Genomic DNA, 25718 nt, shown 5'->3' with positions numbered 1-25718 from the left:
AGATGAAGATCATCACAACATCATCATCATCATCATCATTATCATCATCATTCCTTGGTTCTTCTATCGACCACAGACTGATATAAATCCAGACAAAACTCAAGAATCAGATCACAGGAAACCAGAGAGAGAGAAAACGAGACTATAGAGCAAGATACATCAAATCGTCCAGTTCTTCCGTCAGCGATTTTCCAGCATAATCTCCATCAGCCTCTTGTGCACCCAATCATTATAAACCGCAAGGGATCATGGGAGACCTGTGCATATCCGGAGTATAATTGGCCGCTGCCTGCAGTCATTCTCATCATCTGCGTCCAATCAAAACTGTCAAAACTCAGCAGCGGCGTGAGATTTGAGTTTTTTTGAGCAGAATGTCACACACACTTCAAAATAGTTGAGTACTAGTTTATACTTAAACCTTGGCATTGTGTGTTATGAATATTATTGCTCTTGCTTGTGATGTTCCTCATTTGTGAGTGACTGGACAAAAGCGTCTGTTAAAGAGATAAATGTAAATGATGAATGAAGGGAGTAGAATAACTCAGAAAATATACAACTAAAATCTAATTCAAAATATCAACAGAAACTGTAATAGTACATCAATGACAGTAAAATAACACTGATCACTGACAGAGACGCCACAGCAAATGTGATTTTCCTGAGGAAGAACATATTTTTTTGCTGTACTTGCTGTTTGAGTGTGTGTGTGGAGTGAGTCACAGAACAGCCCATCCAGTTCTCTCTCTCTCTCTCACACACACACACACACACACACACACACACACACAAACAAACACACGCGCGCACGCACGCACGCACGCACTCTCTCTCTCTCTCTCTCTCTCTCTCTCTCTCTCTCTCTCTCTCTCTCTCTCACACACACACACATACACACTCTCTCTACTAATGTACACACTAAATCTATCAGCTAATGGACGTTTGTGGTGCTGGAAGCTGATTGGTAAATCGTGTCTAACAAACATTCTGTATCTCTGACTAGATTAAGACAAGTTCATCAGATAATGTGAAACATTCTCCCCAACATCCTTCATCATCAGTCGCATTTCACATCAATACAGCAAATTAAGATAATTCACAATATTGAACGAGTCTGTGAGCATGTGATGTATATGTGTGTCGAATCCTGAGCGATTGATATTCTGACGACGATTTATCTTAATGTTTTATGAAGAACAATCAGACTCACTGACCACCAGCAATCACATCAGTGTGTGTGTGTGTGTCTGAATGAGTGTGTGTGAGAGTGTTTGTGTTAATGAGTGTGTGTATGCAAGAGTGTGTTTGTGTGTGTGTGTGTGTGTGTGTGTGTGTGTTAGGGTCCTTCACTTCACTCTGAATGTTTTGTGCATTGATGCAGCATTTCTAAGTTCATCTGAAAGAAATCATGACATTCATTCTGCATTAAATACAAACTACATCATATTTCCTGAAGAAAACTAAAATAAAACATAAAAAACCTATTTCAGCCAAGTTGCCACATTTCTCATTTTCATGTAATAACTAATGTACTAAAGTAAATAACTTTTTTTTTTAATTAATAAAAACTATTAAGATATTTTTTAAAAAATAGTAAATGACAAAAACTCACTCATACTGACAGAGACATTCATGATCTTCATCAGCGAACACCAATCACACAGCAGATCCTGAGGAACTCGAGCGCATGAAGAGGGTGATGTTCGAGCAGACGAGACACACACACACACACACACACTCAAACACACACACAGTAATGTAGTTCATCAGACAAATAAACACATGAGACTGATGTAAGATCATGGTTTATTATTCTGCAATATCAGGAAGTGAATCACAGCAGCTCAGCTTCACACACTCATCAGTCTCAGCTTCAGTCTCAGTGTGTTCTGGATAATTACTTCACTGATTCCTCCTGGCCTTTACTTTTATAATCACTCATACACACAGATTCAGTGCGTTTCTCCAGGAACTCAACAACTATGACGTCGAGTGAGCGCAACAACAGGAGAAACACACACACACACACACACACACACACACACACACACACACACACACACACACACACACACACACACACACACACACTTCAGACGCTCTTTCTGTGAATGTGTGTGAAGAACGACAGTGCAGTAAATAATAGAACTATATGTGCTGTGAACCAGTGCGTTTATGACTGATAATAACTTAAATCATTTAACAGTTTGCAGCATCAAGCAGAACACACTGGTTTTGCTCAGCTTAAATAACTGGAAGTGAATGAAACCAGAAGCCTCGACATACTCAAGAAACAAACGCAAACAAGTGGAGAGAATCAGAACAACAGTGTTTCAAAGTGCACAAAATCCCAGAAATGAGATCAATAACAGAGGTCAGAGGTCAATAACAGAGGTCAGAGGTCAGCTTTAAATTCTTCAAGTGCTTCTGATTGTCAGTCTGTAGTGTTCGATCTGTGATGTGTGTGTGTGTGTGTGTGTATAGATATGAGCTGCCTGTAGAAATAAATAAACGCTGTAGAAATGATCAAAAGTGCGTTAGAGTTGGTCTGTGGTCAGTAAAGTCTTGGTGATGATTCTAGCGAATCATCATCAGTGTTAGATCATCTCTGATCTGGACTCAAACTCTCGTTACACAACTCAAGTCAGCTTTATTTCCACTGCGCATCAAACATGAAACTGTCATTATTCAGCTCATCTGATTTACACTGATAGTGTCAGTTCCGTCAAATCAATAATACTGAATATTAAGTGTCTTTTAAATGTATTAAACAGTTCTGAATTAAACTGAACTGAATCAACATTGAACTGAATCAACTGAACTGAACTGATCAGAATGATGACTCTGTTGTCTTCAGTAGAGCTGCTTCACAGCTGAATTAGTCTCATATTTGATGAAGTTTTCATCATGGCTTCTGTTATTCTCCAGTTTATCTCTGTGAAGCTGCTGTGAAACACTCTCTCTGTACTGTATGAAGCCTGTAGAAATAAAGCTGACGACTTCTTATTCTTTTCTTCTGCACAATATCAATCTTTTTGGCATTTTGCATATGAATTTAATGTGAAGTGTTTAGAAAGGAGTCACTTGCGCTTCAGCCTGGTTGGTGCTCACGGAACAGGACACAAAAATCAAAAAAGGGAAACCGAAGGTCTAGCTAGGACCAAGGAGCAGGACCAGAGCACACAACGTTTTAAATATCTTTTATTGGTATAAAACGACTAACGTTTCGACGCCCATGCGTCTTCTTCAGAGTCAAAACTAGTCCTAGCTAGACCTTGGGTTTCCCTTTTTTAATATGAAGTGTGTTTCAGTAAAATCATCATGGTTTCCCTTCCCTTCAGTGATGTGTGTGTGTGTGTGTGTGTGTGTGTGTGTGTCCTATAGCCCGTACAGGAGCGCTGTGAGCCTCAGTCGTTCCCTCAGTCTCTGCACGGGTGTCTTCTCTCGGGTCAGCTCGTGTGTGTGTGTGTGTGTGTGTGTGTGTGTGTGTCCTATAGCCCGTACAGGAGCGCTGTGAGCCTCAGTCGTTCCCTCAGTCTCTGCACGGGTGTCTTCTCTCGGGTCAGCTCGTGTGTGTGTGTGTGTGTGTGTGTCCTATAGCCCGTACAGGAGCGCTGTGAGCCTCAGTCGTTCCCTCAGTCTCTGCACGGGTGTCTTCTCTCGGGTCAGCTCGTGTGTGTGTGTGTGTGTGTGTGTGTGTGTGTGTGTGTGTGTGTGTGTGTGTCCTATAGCCCGTACAGGAGCGCTGTGAGCCTCAGTCGTTCCCTCAGTCTCTGCACGGGTGTCTTCTCTCGGGTCAGCTCGTGTGTGTGTGTGTATGTGTGTGTGTGTGTGTGTCCTATAGCCCGTACAGGAGCGCTGTGAGCCTCAGTCGTTCCCTCAGTCTCTGCACGGGTGTCTTCTCTCGGGTCAGCTCGTGTGTGTGTGTGTGTGTGTGTGTCCTATAGCCCGTACAGGAGCGCTGTGAGCCTCAGTCGTTCCCTCAGTCTCTGCACGGGTGTCTTCTCTCGGGTCAGCTCGCTCACTGCTCGCCTCAGCTTCTCCTGGTTCCTCTCCAGATACTCCTGCGCCTCACTCTGCATCTGAGACAGCTTCTCGCTCCGGCTCTCGTCCAGAGACACGTCCTCGCTCAGGAACGGGTTCAGGCGGAAGTACGTGTTCGGCGGGAGAAGAGCGTCCAGCATAGTGTGCACTTCTGAGGGAGAGATAGAGATTCACTCTCTTGAGATTCAATACAATAATTATTTGTCTCAATTAAGTGCATTTTAAGATTTTATGCCCATGTGAAAAAAAAAAAAAAAAAGAAAAGATTATATAAATATTATATTTAATAGTGTTTCCATCAAAGTTTCTGCACGTCTCATCAGATGGAAGAGATGAACTGAGAGCATGAGTTATTATATGCGCATGTGTAATCAGATGCACTGGGAGGAAGGGAGTTAATCTGGGATTTATTAATAACCGTGTTTAATCTCGAGCGCTGCTGTATGAACACTACAGTACTGCGAGACTCAGCAGAGAGAGCTATGGGTTATGTGCATCAGAGTGACAGCTGTCAATCATCTGACATGTCATGTGACAACCTATAGAGGTTATGCATTGCTGTCACTTTCCCGCAGGAACACACTCCCGCAGGAACACACTCCCTCAGGAACACACTCCCGCAGGAACACACTCCCGCAGGAACACACTCCCGTTTTCTTTTATCAGAGTAAGGTCATAAACGACTTCACCATAAACCATCCACACAGGAAGTGTTCTACCTCTTACACTGATTTCACGATGTAAACGCATTAACCTCTTTCGTGATCCAGAAAATGACCTAACCCTAACCTTAACCTCTAACAGTGGAGTAACCCTCGTGTTGGTGTAGTTATGGGTCGGATTGGTGGATGTGTAACAGTGGAGTAACCCTTGGTGTGTGTGTAGTTATGGGTCAGATTAGTAGATGAGTAACAGTGGAGTAACCCTTGGTGTGTGTGTAGTTATGGGTCAGATTAGTAGATGAGTAACAGTGGAGTAACCCTCGGTGTTGGTGTAGTTATGGGTCAGATTAGTGGATGAGTAACAGTGGAGTAACCCTCGGTGTGTGTGTAGTTATGGGTCAGATTAGTGGATGAGTAACAGTTGAGTAACCCACATGTTGGTGTAGTTATGGGTCGGATTGGTGGATGTGTAACAGTGGAGTAACCCTCTGTGTGTGTGTGTGTGTGTAGTTATGGCTCAGATTAGTGGATGAGTAGTAGTGACGTAACCCTCGGTGTTGGTGTAGTTATGGGTCAGATTGGTGGATGAGTAGTAGTGACGTAACCCTCGGTGTTGGTGTAGTTATGGGTCAGATTAGTGGATGAGTAACAGTTGAGTAACCCTTGGTGTGTGTGTAGTTATGGGTTGGATTGGTGGATGTGTAACAGTGGAGTAACCCTCTGTGTGTGTATGTAGTTATGGCTCAGATTGGTGGATGAGTAGTAGTGACGTAACCCTCGGTGTTGGTGTAGTTATGGGTCAGATTGGTGGATGAGTAACAGTGGGTCAGATTAGTGGATGAGTAACAGTGGAGTAACCCTCAGTGTTGGTGTAGTTATGGGTCAGATTAGTGGATGAGTAACAGTGGAGTAACCCTCGGTGGGTGTGTGTGTAGGTATAGATCGGATTAGTGCATGAGTAACAGTGGAGTAACCCTCGGTGTGTGTGTGTGTGTGTGTGTGTGTGTAGTTATGGGTCGGATTAGTGGATGAGTAACAGTCGAGTAACCCTCAGTGTGTGTGTAATTATGGGTCAGATTAGTGGATGAGTAACAGTGGAGTAACCCTCGATGGGTGTGTGTGTAGTTATGGGTCGGATTAGTGGATGAGTAACAGTGGAGTAACCCTCAGTGTGTGTGTGTGTAATTATGGGTCAGATTAGTCAAGTCAAGTCAAGTCAAGTTTATTTGTATAGCGCTTTTCACAATACAGATTGTATCAAAGCAGCTTCACAGTATTAAATTAAAATAATACAACAAAGTTTGTTTCAAGAGGAATTTATTGATTGATAAAATTAAATTAAATATCCCCAAAATATCCCCAACTGAGCAAGCCAAAGGCAACAGTGGCAAGGAACCGAAAAACTTCATCAAGTGACCTAATGGTGTCCTAAAACTCCATCAGGTGACCTAATGGAGAAAAAAAAAACCTTGGGAGAACCCAGGCTCAGTCGGGGGCCAGTTCTCCTCTGGCATTTATGAGCTAGAGGCCGGATTGTAGTTTGAACTGTAGGATTATATGAATGCCTGGCTGAAGAGATGCGACTTTAATCTAGTTTTAAACTGGGAGAGCGAGTCTGAGCAACGAACAGTATCAGGAAGACTATTCCAGAGTTTTGGAGCCAAATGTGAGAATGCTCTCCCTCCTTTGGTGGTTCTGGATATCCTAGGTATGACCAAAAGCCTTGAATTTAGTGATCTTAAAGAGCGCGATGGATTATAGGGTGATAAAAGATCCGTTAAATAGACTGGAGCTAAGCCGTTTAGGGCTTTATAGGTCAGTAGCAATACCTTGTAATTAATACGGAACTTTATAGGTAACCAATGCAGTGATGATAAAATCGGTGTTATATGATCATATTTTCTTGATCTAGTAAGAACTCTAGCGGCGGCATTTTGGACTAACTGTAGCTTGTTTATTGAGGATGCAGGACAACCAGCTAGTAAAGCATTACAGTAATCCAGTCTCGAGGTCATGAATGCATGAACTAACTTTTCTGCATCAGAAACTGATAGCATATTACGTAGCTTAGCAATGTTTCTAAGGTGGAAAAATGCTGTTTTTGTAACATATGAAATATGATTTTCAAAAGACAGGTTGCAATCGAGTATAACACCCAGGTCTTTTACTGTAGAGGATAAAGTAACAGGACATCCTATGATGTTAAAGTTGTATTGTGCGAGGTTTTGTGGGCGGTTTTTTGAACCGATAAGTATTACCTCTGTCTTGTCTGGATTTAATAAAAGAAAATTACGGGTCATCCAATCTTTTATATCTTTAACACACTCTGTCAATTTGGAAAATTTTGCGTTTTCATCCGGCCGTGATGAAATATATATTTGAGTGTCATCAGCATAACAATGGAAACTAATTCCATGTTTCCTTATAATATTTCCAAGTGGCATCATATATATTGAAAATAACAGAGGGCCTAATACAGATCCCTGCGGCACTCCATAGTTTACTGGAGTTATGATCGATTTTTCTCCATTTAAATAGACAAAATGGTAGCGGTCAGATAGGTATGATTTGAACCAGCTTAGTGCTTGTCCTTGAACACCAGTATAATTTTGTAGTCGATCTAAGAGTAATGTATGATCTATAGTATCGAACGCAGCACTAAGATCAAGTAAAATTAGTATTGAGATACAGCCTTGGTCAGAAGCTAAAAGTAAATCATTTGTGATTTTAACGAGCGCAGTTTCAGTGCTATGATGCGGTCTGAATCCAGACTGAAACTTTTCATAGATCTCATTTTGTTGCAAGAAAGAGCCCAGTTGAGCGGACACCACTTTTTCTAATATTTTAGACATAAATGGAAGATTTGAAATGGGTCTATAATTTGCTAGATTATTATGATCTAATTGTGGTTTCTTAATGAGAGGTTTTATAACTGCCAGTTTAAATGTTCTTGGAACATGACCTAAAGATAAAGATGAGTTAATAATATTGAGGAGAGGATCTTCCACTACAGGTAACACTTCTTTCAGTAGTTTAGTTGGTATAGGATCTAATAAACATGTTGTTGTTTTAGATGAAGTGATAAGTTTATTTAACTCTTTTTGTTCTATAGTTGTAAAGCACTGTAATTGTTCTTTCGGGGTGATAATTGAAGCTGAATTATAAGGCGCGATTGAAGATTGAACGTTTACAATTGTGGTTCTGATGCTTTCTATTTTCTCAGTGAAGAAGTTCATGAAATCATTACTACTGAACTGTAACGGGATATTTTGTTCGGGTGACGTCTGTTTATTTGTTAGTCTAGCCACGGTGTTAAATAAAAACCTTGGATTGTTTTGGTTGTTTTCTATTAGTTTGCGGAGGTGCTCAGCCCTGGCCGCTTTTAGGGCCTTTTTATAACGTGACATACTGTCTTTCCACGCGATTCTAAAGACCTCTAAATTAGTTTGTTTCCATTTACGCTCTAAAATACGCGTTTCTCTCTTTAAAACATGCGTAGTATTGTTGTACCATGGTGCTTTATTTTTCTCTCTGACCTTTTTTAATTTAATAGGTGCAACCACATCCAATGTTCTAGAGAGAATGGTGCTCATAGTGCTAGTTAGTTCTTCTAGTTCATCTGTTTGTTTGGGTTCAGGCAGCAGCTGAGACAGATTAGATAAGCAATTTGAGAAATTATCTATGGTGGATGGGAGGATTGTTCTGCCTGGTTGATAACGCGACGCCGCATGACATATTACAGCAGTACGTAATATGCAAGTTACCATGTAGTGATCAGTGACTTCATCACTTTGTGGAATGATATCTATATCGGTTGGATCGGTTCCATGTGATATAATTAAATCGAGTGTATGATTAAGACGATGTGTTGGTCCGGTGACGTTTTGCTTGACCCCAAATGAATTTAATAAATCTGTAAACGCAGCTCCTAACGCATCATTTGGATTATCTACGTGTATGTTAAAATCTCCAACAATTAGTGCTTTATCGACATTGACTAATAGGTCTGAGAGAAAATCTGCAAACTCTTTTAGGAAATCAGCGTAAGGCCCTGGCGGTCTATATACGGTAGCCAAGGCTAGAGATAATAGGGATGTTTTTCTAACATCTAAGAGCGTAACATTTAGTACAAGTACTTCAAATGAAATAAACTTATAACCCGTTTTCTGGGTAACATTTAGAATATCTTTATAAATGGTTGCAACACCTCCGCCACGACCAATCAGACGGGGCTCATGCTTATAACAGTATCCAGGAGGAGTAGACTCATTAATACCGAAATAATCATTTGGTTTAAGCCAGGTTTCAGTAAGGCAAAGTATATCGAAGCTATTATCTGTGACTATTTCATTTACAATAACTGCCTTAGGTGTGAGTGATCTAATGTTTAGAAGACCTAGCTTTAGAAATAGTTTTTGTTTACTAATAGCAACATTTTCTGTTTTAATAACAATTAGATTTTTCCTAGATCCTGCATTAGATTTATTATTTGATCTCACTAAACGAGGAATAGACACGGTTTCTATGCAATGTTCTACACTAGTATTTATATCAGTTGAATTGGTGCAGCAGAGACTATGATTTGGACTTTTGGTTACTAGTCAAAGGGTATTTAACATTTTGGAGATGTTATCTGACAGAAGATCCGCTCCGAATCTGCTTGGGTGTAAGCCATCAGCACGGAAAAGCCTAGGACGCTCCCAAAACAGATTCCAATTATTTACAAAGAGCAGTTTCTGCTCATTGCACCATGACATTAACCATTCATTTAGCGCAAATAATCTGCTGAACTTTTCATGCCCTAGTCGGTACGTGGGAAGCGGTCCTGACACAATGATCGTTGTTTCAGGCGATGTGCTGCGTACCGTATCGATTAGATTCCTGAAGTCTTTCTTCAGAATCTCCGTCTGGCGCAGCCTGATGTCGTTCACTCCCGCGTGCAGGACCACAGTTCCGACGCGCTCGTCACCGTTCAGGATCTCGGGAACGCGAGCAGCGATTTCAGAAACACGAGCACCAGGAAAGCAGTGACTTTGCACCTTACTTTTACCTAACGTAGCGTGTACATGCCGAACGATGGAATCGCCGATGATCACAGCATCGCGTTCTGTTTCGCGTAGAGGGGAGAAGCGGTTTTGTGTCGATAACTCGAAAACCGGGAGGGTCGGAGAAAGTCTTGGTCTAAACCTGACTCGCGTCTTCCGCTGCGGAACCACCCAGGCTTCGTGGTGGCGTGTTGGAGCCGGAGTGAACGAGACCATGGCTGATTTCGACCGATGCTGAGGAACGCACGGAGTAGACGCGGTCGGAGTCAGCGGGTTAGTAACGTTAAACACTGATTTGTGTGCATCGGCGCGTGATGTTTCAAGAGCCAAACACCGGTCTCTCAGCTCGGCCTGTCTCAATAAAAGGTTGTGGATCTGTTTCTCAACAGCTTCCAGCTCAGACTGCAGTGCGTGAAGCTCAAATGTGTCCTCACCTGCACCAAGCGGTAGACTACTTACATCTGATATATTCGCCATTTTAACAGATGGACAGTGAGTTAGCAACGAAGCTACCAGTGATGCTATCAATATTAATACTAATTTATATTATAAGTTTGTTTGTAAGTGAGTGTGGAGAAGACGCGTTCAGCCGTGATCCATGGACGTAACCTTTAAGAGTATGCAGCGTTGGATCACTAATAGGCTTGAGACGCGTCTGCTCAACAGTCCGCGTTGTAACTATGAGGTTTTTTAGGTTTTTTAGTGGTAGGGGTGTAGAGTAGACGCACGATAGGCGAAAAAAAAATGTTTGTTTATAAGTGAGTGTGGAGAAGACGCGTTCAGCCGTGATCCACGGACGTAACCTTTAAGAGTATGCAGCGTTGGATCACTAATAGGCTTGAGACGCGTCTGCTCAACAGTCCGCGTTGTAACAATGAGGTTTGAGCAGTAACATTAGTGCTTCTCAGTGAGGAAAAGTAGAAAATGTTCGTTGTAAGCGAGTTTAAAGAGAAAAATCAAGAATTATAAATCAAATCGATAGAGCTCCAAAAACAACAACGCATTCAGACGCAACGCATGATAATAACAGGACAAGACATTACTCACCGTGTTTGTTGAGTGTTTCTTACTCACCTGAGCTTTTATGAACTCAAAGGCGCGAGCGCGCGAGAGAAAATAAATAAATAAAAATAGCTGAGCGCACACGGGTGGCGCGCGTTTACAGGCTAGCGAATTACTAGCGTGCTGTGCTAGTAGTAACGGAAGCTAGCGATGTTGGGTAAGCTGTATTTAGTAGTAGTATAAACAACTAGAAATTGTAGTAGATGATGGTTCAAAACAAGGAAAATACGAGGCTAAGACGGAGCTTACAGCACAGAGCAAACACACTCACAGCAGGCAGCGAGGCAGACAGGAGCAATCGATCACCCCTCCGTTACTGTTAACCCCTCCGTTACTCCGTTACTCCGCAACTGTTACTCATTAGTGGATGAGTAACAGTGGAGTAACCCTCAGTGTGTGTGTAGTTATGGGTCGGATTAGTGGATGAGTAACAGTGGAGTAACCCTCAGTGTGTGTGTGTGTGTGTGTGTGTGTGTGTGTGTAGTTATGGGTCGGATTAGTGGATGAGTAACAGTGGAGTAATCCTCAGTGTGTGTGTGTGTGTGTGTGTGTAGTTATGGGTCGGATTAGTGGATGAGTAACAGTGGCGTAACCCTCTGTGTGTGTGTGTGTGTGTGTGTGTGTGTGTGTGTAGTTATGGGTCAGATTAGTGGATGAGTAACAGTGGAGTAATCTTCGGTGTGTGTGTAGTTATGGGTCAGATTAGTGGATGAGTAACAGTGGAGTAACCTTCGGTGTTGGTGTAGTTATGGGTCAGATTAGTAGATGAATAACAGTGGAGTAACCCTCGGTGTGTGTGTAGTTATGGGTCAGATTAGTAGATGAGTAACAGGGGAGTAACCCTTCGCGTTGGTGTAGTTATGGGTCAGATTAGTAGATGAATAACAGTGGAGTAACCCTCGGTGTGTGTAGTTATGGGTCAGATTAGTAGATGAATAACAATGGAGTAACCCTCGGTGTGTGTGTAGTTATGGGTCAGATTAGTAGATGAATAACAATGGAGTAACCCTCGGTGTTGGTGTAGTTATGGGTCAGATTAGTAGATGAGTAACAGTGGAGTAACCCTCGGTGTGTGTGTAGTTATGGGTCAGATTAGTAGATGAATAACAATGGAGTAACCCTCGGTGTTGGTGTAGTTATGGGTCATATTAGTAGATGAGTAACAGTGGAGTAACCCTTGGTGTTGGTGTAGTTATGGGTCATATTAGTAGATGAATAACAGTGGAGTAACCCTTGGCGTTGGTGTAGTTATGGGTCAGATTAGTGGATGAGTAACAGTGGAGTAACCCTCGTGTTAGTGTAGTTATGGGTCAGATAAGTGGATGAGTAACAGTGGAGTAACCCTCGTGTTGGTGTAGTTATGGGTCAGATTAGTAGATGAGTAACAGTGGAGTAACCCTCGGTGTGTGTGTAGTTATGGGTCAGATTAGTAGATGAATAACAATGGAGTAACCCTCGGTGTTGGTGTAGTGATGGGTCATATTAGTAGATGAGTAACAGTGGAGTAACCCTTGGTGTTGGTGTAGTTATGGGTCATATTAGTAGATGAGTAACAGTGGAGTAACCCTTGGCGTTGGTGTAGTTATGGGTCAGATTAGTGGATGAGTAACAGTGGAGTAACCCTCGTGTTAGTGTAGTTATGGGTCAGATAAGTGGATGAGTAACAGTGGAGTAACCCTCGTGTTGGTGTAGTTATGGGTCAGATTAGTAGATGAGTAACAGTGGAGTAACCCTCGTGTTGGTGTAGTTATGGGTCAGATTAGTGGATGAATAACAGTGGAGTAACCCTCGGTGTGTGTGTAGTTATGGGTCAGATTAGTGGATGAATAACAGTGGAGTAACCCTCGGTGTGTGTGTAGTTCTGGGTCAGATTAGTGGATGAGTAACAGTGGAGTAACCTTTGTGTTGGTGTAGTTATGGGTCAGATTAGTAGATGAGTAACGGTGGAGTAACCCTTGGCGTTGGTGTAGTTATGGGTCGGATTAGTGGATGAGTAACAGTGGAGTAACCCTCGGTGTGTGTGTAGTTATGGGTCAGATTAATGGATGAGTAACAGTGGAGTAACCCTCGTGTTGGTGTAGTTATGGGTCAGATTAGTAGATGAGTAACAGTGGAGTAACCCTTGGCGTTGGTGTAGTTATGGGTCGGATTAGTGGATGAGTAACAGTGGATTAACCCTCGGTGTGTGTGTAGTTATGGGTCAGATTAGTGGATGAGTAACAGTGGAGTAACCTTCGGTGTTGGTGGCGCTGCTGATGACGTTGCTGAGCTTGGTCTTCAGGCTGGTGAAGGAGACGCTGTTGCTGCCGGCGCTCTCGAAGCGACCGGTTCCCAGAGACACCACACACTGCAGCGGGACGTCCGGCCACAGACACTGACACTCGTGGATGGCCAGAGCCGTGGGGTTGTTGACCAGCATCCCACCGTCCTGCAGACACACAACACTGTCAGTCTCCTCCAGTCCTTCTGAGTCTGACTGATCGTTTAGACTTTATCAAGTAAAAGTCTTTCAGTATAACTGCACAAACTTCAGCTGGAGCTTCACGTGTCTTTCTGCTGTCAAATCTGCACTGATTTTATCAAGTAAACATAATAACTACTTTAATATTGTTAGTAATATTTCAGCTGAACTGAAGCAGGTTTACTATACATCAATGACATTATGATATCATACATTATCATAAAAATCACGAGTATTAAAAATTATCAGGAAGGTTTAATTGTTCATCTCTCAATCATTATATTGCATTGCATTATACGTTTTAACTACAGAGCTTTGATCATAAACTAAGCATTTAAATATAATCTTACTTATTTTCATTTGATTACATTTAAAGGATTATTCAATTGTTAATGTTTTATGACTTTGTTTGATTACCACCGTTTTTGATAATACATTTGAATTAAATCCAGAAAAATTAAAACAGACAAAACAGGATTTCTGAAAGGCTTATTCTTAAAGAAAGGCTTAAAGATTATTGTCATTTTTAAAATAAATAATCAAATGCTTAACTCCTATTCATTAGGCATGCTTTTTGATTATTAAAATTCAATTAAGAAATCCAGAAAATTGTAAACAGGAATTAAATTAAACATGGAAAAAAATTAAACATATTTCTGTATTTATTATTCTGTACTTTTGACTGTAGAAACTGCAGTATTTTAACTCTTTACACTGAAAGTGCAGATCGCAGCAATCTTTTTTACCCACAATGCTCTGCTCTGAGTCACAGTGCTCAGTTCAGTGTGACATCATCAGTTAGACAGCTGTCAATCACAGTAATTACGAATCACATCATATCCTCTTCATAAACGATTAGATCCTAGATCTTCCTAAATCACAGCAGAAACTCTTGACTCCTTCAAACGACTGTTCTTTTCTGCTGATGTAATCAAGACCGTGTGGGCGGGGAAATTAATATTAGCCAATGATATCACAGCGCAACATTCACAATCCAATCAAATCTTGAAAAAATACACAGAGTTTGAGTGCTTGATGTCCGATTTCTTGTTTTACATCCCATCGCTCTCAGTCTCTATAGATAGGTCAAAGGTCACGCGGCCTGCTAATGTCACTCTCTCTTAAACGGCAACATCAAGCAGCCAAACACGGCAGGGTCAAAGGTCAAAGAGGTCGAGAGATATTGAGGGCCATTCTGATAAATAAAACACATTTGACTTCATTTAATCTCAACATGAACTTCCTCGAAACATCTGACTGTGATTTCATTCATCAAGATAAAGAGTAGCCGTTCCGTGTGTGTGTGTGTGTGTGTGTCAGGATTTAGCAAACAGAGAGGATTTCAGCATCTGTGTGTTTATATCACAGACACACACTGATGAGGCTCTTCTGTGTTTCTGTCTCGTTCTCCAGCACTAACATCTAAACATTCTTACATCAAGACATTTACTGGAGAAGCAGAATGACTGAAGATATGAAGACTTGCTTACAGAATAATGTCTCAATTCAGTCTCTCTTCTCTTGCTCTCACATTCTTCATCAGCACAACTCGCAGCTCATTTGAAGCCTGTGACTGCAGAGGTCAGAGGTCATGGAGGAGTAATTGGATAATGAGGCGTAATGACCTCTCCTGACCCGTCGAGTCACACTGACACTCTGTCAAGCACAAACTCACTTCATTATGATGCATGTGTTCAGAAACCAGGCTTAATATCCTCAGTCATGGTTCTCCTCAAGTAAATGTCTCTTGATTTAAAGCTTTTTTGGGTTAAAATGATCCAAAATAAATTTTTGAGCAAGTACATAACCAGAACTCACCCAGCTCAATTGACTTTGTACACGACGCATGTATCATTCCTATTTCTCACCCGACGCACAGCGGACTTTTCCCTCCACAGACGCACGTCGGTAAATTAGGGAATGAACTTGCGCTCCCGGGGGCGGTTAAGGGGAAAGAGGAGGAGTGTTCCGGCGCAAACGTTCCCTGGTGCTATTTTGCAGTTTCAGAAAACAATTCCGCCACTGACCAGGAGAAACCTCGTCTAAAGTCAGTGGCGCGTTATTCAGATGCTATTTTAAGGGCGCATGCTTGGCCATAATGTAGCGTGTGCACAACACACACACACTTTGCTTCTCTCATCTACACACAGATGCAGCAGTTTTCATTTTTGCAAATCATACATTATTACAAGGAAAAATATTCCACACGAGGGAAATCATTGTTGTGTCCATGAAGATGTGAAAAATATGCATAAATCTAGCTTACACATTTACCCAAATTATCATACGCCTGTTTAACCGAAGCTAATTTGTGTGTGTTTCTCCATCCCCAATGTCACTTCTCTGTGTTTTACGGCCCTGACGAGAACGTCGGTCTCCTCGGCTGTGAACCGCTCCTGGCGCGCGTCTGGCAAATCCACCGTTATAATAGCAATCCGCCATGGAACAAGCGCGCCTGCTCTTAAAGGGAATGTGAGATGACGCTCTGATTGGTTTATTTCACGTTACCCCCAAACCACACCTATGAGTAATGAAGCTACTTCAGACCAACACATTTTAGATTTGCGTCGGAGAGTCATTTATCCCGCCGGGAAAATAGCAACAGCGCCCGAGACCCGCCCACAAAGTTACTTGCGTTTCGCTTTTGATACTTGCGTTTCAGATCGTTAAAATAGGGCCCATCATGTTTTATTCACTGTGGGTTTGTTCACTTCCTCACACACATCTGCGGCTCTTCAAGCGATGCGATTAATCGGCAGTTACTTCTTTAATTGCTCCTCGTAAAGACGCAGCTCAAACTCACAGATGTGAGGATCTCAAACGCTCATCTGAGAATCACACACACGAGGACAGAAGACTCACTCATGCACTGCACAACTAAAGATGCAATTAGACACTAAACGGGTTTTTCAGAGAAGCTTCTGTGTGCTTTAGGGGAACTGATGCTTCAGCAAACACACACACACACTCACTCACTCACTCACACACACACACACACTCACTCACACACACACTCACTCGACACCTGCCTACCCATAATTCCCTCTGACACGAGTAGAGACTGAAGGAGTCACAGCAGTCATGTGATCAGAGGAGGAAAACATGGTTTTTACATATTCAATATGCAATATACACACACACTCACTAATCTATATTGTGCTGTAAATCCGAGTGAAACGCTTCTGGAACAAGAACAAATGTGGGCGGGGCTTGATTGTGTCTGTGGGGAATTGATTGGATGATTGTGGTTTGCTATTGGATCTCATGTGAGTGACAGGTTATAGCCCCGCCCTCGTCATCAGAGAACAGAAGAGATGCTGCGAGAGGAAGTTACTGTGAAGGGATGTGGGTGAAGTGTCTCACCTGGTGCAGGTCTTGTCCCAGAGCGAACTCCTGGAAGTATCCCGGAGCAGCAGAAGACGCCCGGATCGCCTCCCAGAGCCTGTGCCGGCAGCCGCCGCGGTAATGAGAGCGAACCCCGACCGGCAGCGTGTAGTTCCTGAAGACATAGGCCTTCACTGGGGGACCGTGGTTCACTACTGTACTCACAGCTGCCACCTGATCACACACACACACACACACACACGGTAATGAGAGCGAACCCCGACCGGCAGCGTGTAGTTCCTGAAGACATAGGCCTTCACTGGGGGACCGTGGTTCACTACTGTACTCACAGCTGCCACCTGATCACACACACACACACACACACGGTAATGAGAGCGAACCCCGACCGACAGCGTGTAGTTCCTGAAGACATAGGCCTTCACTGGGGGACCGTGGTTCACTACTGTACTCACAGCTGCCACCTGATCACACACACACACACACACACACACACGGTAATGAGAGCGAACCCCGACCGGCAGCGTGTAGTTCCTGAAGACATAGGCCTTCACTGGGGGACCGTGTTTCACTACTGTACTCACAGCTGCCACCTGGTGGAGGAGCATCAAACTGCTGATCTCACACTCACACACACACACACACACACACACACACACACACACACACACACACACACACTCACACGCCTTCACTGCTATTCTCTACACTTTCCCTCTGACTCTTTATGTCAAAATTCTTTAATTTCTACTTTTTATATCATAAATAAAAAATGTCCATCTCATAATTATGACTTAGTATGTCATAATTTCACCTTATGACATAATTCTATTTAGAAGTCAAAATTATGAGTCAAAAATTTTTTTTCTCATGTCAAAAGTTACTAAATTAAGATTTAGTATGTCATAATATCGACTTCTTATGTCATAATTGATAAAAAGTAAACATTATAATATTATAATTTTGAAAAAAGTCATAATTCAAAATATTTAAAAAAGTCATAATTGTAACTTTTTAAATTCATAATTTTGACTTAGTATGTCATAATTGACGCATAATTTTAAACATTTTTGATCTCATAATTATGACTTAGGATGTCATAATTTTGATTTAGTTTGTCATAGTTTCAAATTGTAATTTTGTCTTTTGCATGGTTTATTGTTATTTCCCTGCGCCGCAGCTCTGCACCGAGACTCTCACTCACACACACACACACACACACACACACACACACACACACACACACACACACACACACACACACACACACACACACACACACACACACACACACACACACACAGACCTGCAGGATGTTGAGCCGTACCTTGGGACAGTCTGGGTTCCTGGCGGTCTGGATGAGCAGATCTGAGCCGATCTTCTCCCTGTGCAGAGGCAGAACCCTGAGCAACACACTCACACTGGGACATTATTAGAGGCTCGTTTACACTGCAGGTCTTGATGCCCAATTCTGATTTGTTGCCTATATCTGATTTTTTTGTCTGTCTGTCTAATGCCTCAGAGAATCCGATCTGCCTGTTTACATCACAGTCACATTGGCACATATCCGATTTATTTCCACATATGAATGAGGCCTGAAACCGATCTGGAAATATCCGAATGCATGCGTTTGTTTCCTGTTTACACGGTCATAGAACACATCCCATCTGTGTCACATATGAGCAAAACATCTGAATTGGGTCACATTCACTGAGGGTGTAAACGAGGCCTTCTCTGAGACTCACTTGAGGACCTTCTCCCAGATCTGGCTGTCGTAGAAGGCGTGACTCCAGCTCATCTTCACGGTTCCCACGATCACATTCTGCTTGAAGACGTCAGAGCTCAGCGTCCGGTAGAGTTCCTCACACTCCTCCAGCGGCAGCTGAAGCACACCCAGCATGAAGCCTAAGATCGCACCTGAACACACACACACACACACACACACACACACACACATTTGTACCAAATATATGGTTAAGTAGGTATAAACCAGGGCTGGACTGGCCATCGGGCATACCGGGCACTTTCCTGGTGGGCCGACGTGCTTTTTGGGCCGATGCATCTCATACTCATACATTATTATTTTTATTTTTTTTAACGGCCCATAAAATGTGTACATCGGCGGCCCATTCATTTTGTTTTGTTTTGCTTCATTGGCGGCGCTGGGTTTGTGCCGGTGTAATGCATTGGTCAGAAAAAGTCAGCGTTAGTTTTTTTTTCTTCTGACAGACCAGCCCATGAAACACGTAGATCAGCGGCCCATTGGTTCTTTTCTTGATTGACACTGGGCTGGCCCAATCACAACTTTAAACGAGTGAGTGAGCGTGCAGCAGTGTCAGTGTATCTGTCAAAATCGGTCAGAATAGTCAGCGAGATGGAGAAGAAACGCAAGGAATGTGCAGAGAAACAGCGTGAAAAAATAGAAACAGTCCCTTAAAGCAGACACTGTAAAATGTGTCAACATTTTCTCACGGGGGGGCATGCCCCAGAACCCCCCTAGAAGGACCGAGGTCCACCCACCACAGATCTACCAAAGATCCTGTGAGAAACACTGGTATTGCTATGCCAGTGCAGCTTATAGCTTGTTCATGGATTCATCACTGTGGAGGATAGTTCAACTGTATTAATAAATGTCACATGTTTACTTATTTCATCTGTTAACTCCCACTCGTTCCTATACTCACTCATTACCTGGCATTAGTGGTTTTAAGGAATAGGAGATGGTATGCATATATTTAAGGGTGTGCAAAGATGGGTGGTGTTTATGATCATATAGTGGCCCAGTCTGGGCCAAAATGCCAGGGCCGATTTTTTGTCCCAGTCCAGCCCTGGTACAAACACTCACTCACACACTCACTCACACACACACACACACACACACACACACACACACACACACCTGTGCTGACACCACAGATGTAGTCGAACAGCTGGTGAATGGGTTTCCCTGTCAGCTCCTGTAACCTGCGCAGCGTCTGAAGAGCCAGCAGACCCCTGACACACACACACACACACAGAGAGAGTGAGGTCAGCATGTGTGGATGGTCTTGGCACACAGTCGGGGAGCGTTCGGATCACCTGGTTCCCCCGCCGTCGATGGCCAGGATCCGGACTCCTCGGTTCCTCACGGGCTGGATGAAGCCCACCAGAGCCAGAGCCTGTCGGACCGAGGCCTTCAGAGAGCCGTCAGCGGCCCGGACCAGACGCAGCAGAACCGGCACCACCTGCTCCTGGACCACACACACACACACACACACACACACACACCTGAACGTCTGTGGGCGGGGCTAATGCTAATCAGCTGCAGTGTGTCACAGCACTGTAACTCAGTGTTTAGGTTTATTCAAGCATATTTCCACAACATAAGAAAAAGCTAATACTTTTGTAAATTATAATTATGAAATAAAAAGTCACAATTATGACAAAGTCTCATACATTTTTTTTTACTCATAATAATTTTTTCAAATTTATCTTTAATTTCGAAATGTCATAATTATGATATAAAAAGTACAAATTATGACTTCTTAGTATGTCAAAGTTTACATTTTTCAATGTCAGAATTTCAATTTATCATAATTAAGACGTCATAATTATATTCTTTTCATCTCATAATTGAGTTAGTATGTCAATTTCTATTTTAATGTCAGTTTTCAACTTCTCATAATCATGATTTATTATGTCATAATTTCAACTTTTTTCTCATAATTGATACAAAAAGTCAAAATTATGACATCATATATTTGACGTGTCAACTTTTTGATCTCATAGTTATGACTTACTATATCAATTTTAGAACTACTTTTGACTTTAATTATGATGTGTCAATTTCAACTTTTTCATTTAAAAATAATGTCATAATTTTGATTATTATTCGATTATTCGATTATACAGCAGCCGACGGCAGCTCTTCATGCTGGACAAGATCTGGAGGTCGCTTGCACTGCGCTGGTGTTGCTCTGAGTGTGTGTGTGAGGACTGACCTTGACGAGATCTGGAGGTCGCCTGCACTGCGTTGGTGTGGCTCTGAGTGTGTGTGTGAGGACTGACCTTGACGAGATCTGGAGGTCGCCTGCACTGCGTTGGTGTTGCTCTGAGTGTGTGTGTGAGGACTGACCTTGACGAGATCTGGAGGTCGCCTGCACTGCGCTGGTGTTGCTCTGAGTGTGTGTGTGAGGACTGACCTTGACGAGATCTGGAGGTCGCCTGCACTGCGCTGGTGTTGCTCTGAGTGTGTGTGTGAGGACTGACCTTGACGGCCACGGCTCGGGTCTCTGGACTGCGCTGGTGTTGCTCTGAGTGTGTGTGTGAGGACTGACCTTGACGAGATCTGGAGGTCGCCTGCACTGCGCTGGTGTTGCTCTGAGTGTGTGTGTGAGGACTGACCTTGACGGCCACGGCTCGGGTCTCTGGACTGCGCTGGTGTTGCTCTGAGTGTGTGTGTGAGGACTGACCTTGACGAGATCTGGAGGTCGCCTGCACTGCGCTGGTGTTGCTCTGAGTGTGTGTGTGAGGACTGACCTTGACGAGATCTGGAGGTCGCCTGCACTGCGCTGGTGTTGCTCTGAGTGTGTGTGTGAGGACTGACCTTGACAGCCACGGCTCGGGTCTCTGGACTGCGCTGGTGTTGCTCTGAGTGTGTGTGTGAGGACTGACCTTGACGAGATCTGGAGGTTGCCTGCACTGCGCTGGTGTTGCTCTGAGTGTGTGTGTGAGGACTGACCTTGACGAGATCTGGAGGTTGCCTGCACTGCGCTGGTGTTGCTCTGAGTGTGTGTGTGAGGACTGACCTTGACGAGATCTGGAGGTCGCCTGCACTGCGTTGGTGTTGCTCTGAGTGTGTGTGTGAGGACTGACCTTGACGGCCACGGCTCGGGTCTCTGGACTGCGCTGGTGTTGCTCTGAGTGTGTGTGTGAGGACTGACCTTGACGAGATCTGGAGGTCGCCTGCACTGCGCTGGTGTTGCTCTGAGTGTGTGTGTGAGGACTGACCTTGACGGCCACGGCTCGGGTCTCTGGACTGCGCTGGTGTTGCTCTGAGTGTGTGTGTGAGGACTGACCTTGACGAGATCTGGAGGTCGCCTGCACTGCGCTGGTGTTGCTCTGAGTGTGTGTGTGAGGACTGACCTTGACGAGATCTGGAGGTCGCCTGCACTGCGCTGGTGTTGCTCTGAGTGTGTGTGTGAGGACTGACCTTGACGGCCACGGCTCGGGTCTCTGGGAACTCCAGCAGATGCAGATTGAGCTCCTCCACCCGCCGGACACAGAGACGCTCGCCTGACGCCCGCTGGAGGGCCTGAACCAGAGCCCGGGTCCGGTTATCCACACTCACCCGCGCCACGATCTGCAGAACACACCAGAGGTCAGAGATCAATCTCTGAGGAGGGGTCAGAGGTCATATTATCACCAGATCATTTATTATAGCTTGTCAAATTTGCCTGTTTTTGGGTGTGAGCAAAAACGCCGTCTTGTGTGTCCCTTTAAATGCAAATGAGCTTTAGCTCCGCCTCCGTTCAGAAGAGGGCGGAGTCTTTACTCAAGCTTCAGAAACTCCGGCAATACCAACCAAATGTCGGCTGGTGTGTGTAAACGTGCAGATTAAGGGCCGGTAATATTATAATAAGATCCTCTTCATACGTCAGAAGGAGAGCGAAATCTGATCGGATTATTTTATAACATGCTTGCAGAGAAAGACTCACCACAACACAGTTACTGGGTTTCACTTTTCACACGTTTTCTGTATTGGTAGAAGCACCAGGACCTGATTATAGCACTTACACACGGAGAGACTCTGTCCCCTTTAAGAATAATAGAGTTCTCACACACCTTGTCTCTCTGGATCTGCAGGCGTCTGGCTCTCTCCTCCTCAGCGCTCCGGTCTCTGCTCTTGGACGCTTCATCTGCTTTATTTGCCTCCGTCGACACTCTTCTGGCCTCCGATCGGAAGCGGGGAACCAGCGGGCTGATGTAGTTCCCCACGAAGGCTTGTACGCTCGGCGCTGATGTCGTGATGTAGTTTGTGAGAGAGAACGGCGGGGTTTCCGGGCGCGAGGACGCGGGTGGAGCGACGGCTTGATCGGGTTTAGCGTAGCCTCTGAAGTAAGAGTTGATATGGTGGGACAGATAGTCGTAGGTCTCGCCCAGATGAGCGCTGAGAGACCACGGGTGGAAGAGGGGCGGGGCCTGATGTGTAGTGGGCAGGGCCTGAGGTGTAGAGGGCGGGGCTGCTTCATGTACTTGAATCGGAAAAACACAAGGCGGAGCCTGATATGCAGTGGGCGGGGCCTTGTGTGTGGAGTGCGGCACCTGAAGTGCAGTGGGTGGGGCCTTGTCTGTGGAAGGCGGGACTTGAAGTGGAGTGGGCGGGGCCTTGTGTGTAGTGTGCGGGGCCTGAAGTGCAGTGGGCGGGGCCTTGTCTGTGGAAGGCGGGGCTTGAAGTGCAGTGGGCGGGGCCTTGTATGTGGAGGGCGGAGCCTGAAGTGCAGTGGGCAGGGATGTTCCAATCCCTTCACGCTCCTGTTCTTGGATCATAGTTGCTTTAGGAGCAAGTTCGGAGGGCGGAGCATGAGGTGCAGTGGGTGGGGCCTTGTGTGTGGAGGGCGGAGCCTGAGGTTCAGTGGGCGGGGCTGTTTCGGTCACTCCGCACTCCTTCTGTTCTTGAATCTTAGTTGGCGTAGCAGCAAGTGCAGGAGGTGGAGCTTGAGATGAAGTGGGTTGGGCCTTGTATGTGGAGGGTGGAGCCTGGGGTGAAGAGGGCGGAGCCTGTGATAAAAGAGGCGGTGTTGATTTCACTTTTACCGCTTTGAGTCGGGACAGAATCTCCGCTTGCGTCCCGCTCACTGCTTTCCGAACCGAGTCCAGAGCGGTGCGCAGACGGGACGAGCGACGCCTCAGATCCGCCGACTCCTGCCGCGGCGACGTGCTGAAGGTGCAGATGTCTGCGTACGGCCCGACCCGGCAGAACCAGAACCTCCTGAGCTGTGGCCTATAGAAGGGGTTCGTCCGCGGGGACCAGCAGAGGGCGACGGTGACACACCCCGGTCTGTGGCACAAGCAGTCCAGCAGCCACACCACGGTCATCCTCACGGCTCCTCCGGTCAGCGGTCCTCGGCACCCATCAGACGCCTGTGAACCAAATCAGCGGCACTTTACACTCTCACTGTGTAATATTCAGGAGGATCTGTTTCAGAAATGAATCATAATCATGATAACTATGTTTTCAAGACCTTACATAATGAACCGTTATGTTTTTATTACCCTAGGTCACTTACATCTCTTCCTGTCGGCCACCGTAAATTCTGTTGGGTGCAGTTTACAACCTCACCACTAGATGCCGCTAAACATTACACACTGCACCTTTAAAATACATAATGATAATTATCAACATATCATTTTTGATAAATTAACAAAATAACAAGAAATAAAACAGTGCTTAACCACGTCACGCAGACCATTCATCCGCTCGGCTCAATCATTACAATTAAAAACAAATCATAATCATGAAATTATAGGCTATTATTGATGATTTAGAAATTTTCTTGCCATTTTTAGGGTTACGGACAAAAGACTGAAAAGGGATTTTACTTTAGTGTACTTATGCATATTTTGACGTATAAACAATATTTTATCATTATAAATGTTCTGAATATTCTACCTCAGATTATGTGCCATATTTGTCGAGGCTTCTTTCGGCCAGAAATAAGATATAATTGGGATGTTTTCTCACAATTCAAATGTTTTTTTGTCCTCAGAATTCTGTTTACATTTGACAGTTTTTACTATGAAACATGCAGTGCTCAACACTTGATTAAATCATTGCATTTTCAAGTTTAATCATCACATTATGCAATATCTATTTTTCAGTCCCTAAAATTAAGACCTTTTAACTTCTCTTATACCATCTAAGATATTTAGGACTTTTTATATCACAATTCTTAGTTTATGTCTCATAATTGAGTTTGTTTTTCTTGCAAAAAAGAGAGAAAAATGGCAAAAAACTCATTTTCATCACAACTTTACAATTACCTTTTTGTTTTTAATTCTGTGGCAGAAATAAGCTTCCATACATATTTTACCCTAATATCAAATCAAGCCATTTAAGCACTATTTTCATGACAATAAGGCAAAGTGTTTATTACTGTAATACTATACTGAGATTATTATTTGAATCAACAGATATGACTGGTGTTGAATAAGTATTTTAATATCTGTATAATATATCAGCTTGTAGTGATGAGAAACTGGGTAAATGTGTTAAATCATAAAAATAATATCTAAACCTGTCCATGTTCTTGAGTAGTTTTAGATTTAATCTCACTATCGTTTCCACTAAATAGAATAGTTAACATAACAATAATAAATTATGATTATGAATCTCCTTTAGTATGAAATAAAATAACTGAATGACAGCACGTTCTAGGTAACAACAACAATAATTAGTGAAAAACATATATGAGACTAAATATATGAGATTTATGTCAATATTATTCTAATATCATGCCATTTTAATCATATAGCCTATACTTCATAAACTAGAATTTGCGGTGTCTGTTTATTAGAAATGAACATGACATTGCATCTGTAATATAATAAAACATTCATGTCTATCCAGAACACATGAAAGATGAAATATGAGTCTGAATGTAAATATGGGACTGTTGGACAGGGTCACGCGACAAACTGAAGTTATTCTGAAGAAACACTGAAATAACAACATACCTGTGGTGGGTTAAACGCTCATAATGAATGTTTGCTTGTCGGTTGTACTAGTAAAAGTGTTAAAGTAAGCTGGTTAATGGTGGTTTGCTGCTGTTTACGGGTCACTCGACACTAAGAACATCTGATAAACACAGTGCGACCCTCCGCGCGCACTTCCGCAATCAGTCACGTGCTACACAACAGAGCGTTCGATTGGTTGAGCTGCCAGCCGTTAGCTGTAGATTCAGATAAATAAAGTGAGCACCGACCGAGTCGTGCTTTTCGCTATGAATTCTTGAATACATTAATTCATTATACTGAGCTGAAATCATATGTGTGTGTGATATATGTAATAGAACATAATAAAATATTACTGGCATGATGAACTCTTGAATGACCAGCAGATGGAGC

The 25718-nt window shown here is 43.5% G+C and overlaps 1 protein-coding gene across 4 annotated transcripts; it reads right to left on the bottom strand.

The window, feature by feature from the left end:
- Positions 1–1789: 1789 nt before the first annotated feature.
- Positions 1790–25474, bottom strand: LOC309491209 (calcium-independent phospholipase A2-gamma). Of its 4 annotated transcripts, XM_082160665.1 has the most exons (11): positions 25329–25474; positions 23882–23966; positions 22437–23790; positions 21805–21954; positions 19692–19843; positions 19513–19607; positions 18359–18530; positions 17941–17998; positions 16635–16829; positions 13043–13238; positions 1790–4192 (listed from the first exon to the last, which is right to left on the bottom strand). In XM_082160665.1, the coding sequence occupies exons 3-11, from the start codon at positions 23688–23690 to the stop codon at positions 3939–3941; spliced, it is 2526 nt and encodes an 841-aa protein (XP_082016791.1). In that variant the 5' UTR covers positions 23691–23790; positions 23882–23966; positions 25329–25474; the 3' UTR covers positions 1790–3938. The 4 variants fall into 4 exon arrangements, with proteins under 4 accessions (XP_082016791.1, XP_082016788.1, XP_082016789.1 ...); XM_082160662.1 differs by lacking the exons at positions 1790–4192; positions 13043–13238; positions 16635–16829 and adding an exon at positions 17247–17795 and having other exon boundaries at positions 17846–17998; XM_082160663.1 differs by lacking the exons at positions 1790–4192; positions 13043–13238; positions 16635–16829 and adding an exon at positions 17247–17795 and having other exon boundaries at positions 17846–17998; positions 22437–23735.
- Between the last annotated feature and the right edge of the window lie 244 nt (positions 25475–25718).

Source organism: Leuciscus leuciscus (genome assembly GCF_965113295.1).
Source record: "Leuciscus leuciscus genome assembly, chromosome: 25".
NCBI classification, from domain to species: domain Eukaryota; kingdom Metazoa; phylum Chordata; class Actinopteri; order Cypriniformes; family Leuciscidae; genus Leuciscus; species Leuciscus leuciscus.
Note: the sequence above shows the minus strand (reverse complement) of the source record. Positions and strands in the feature narration are given on the sequence as shown.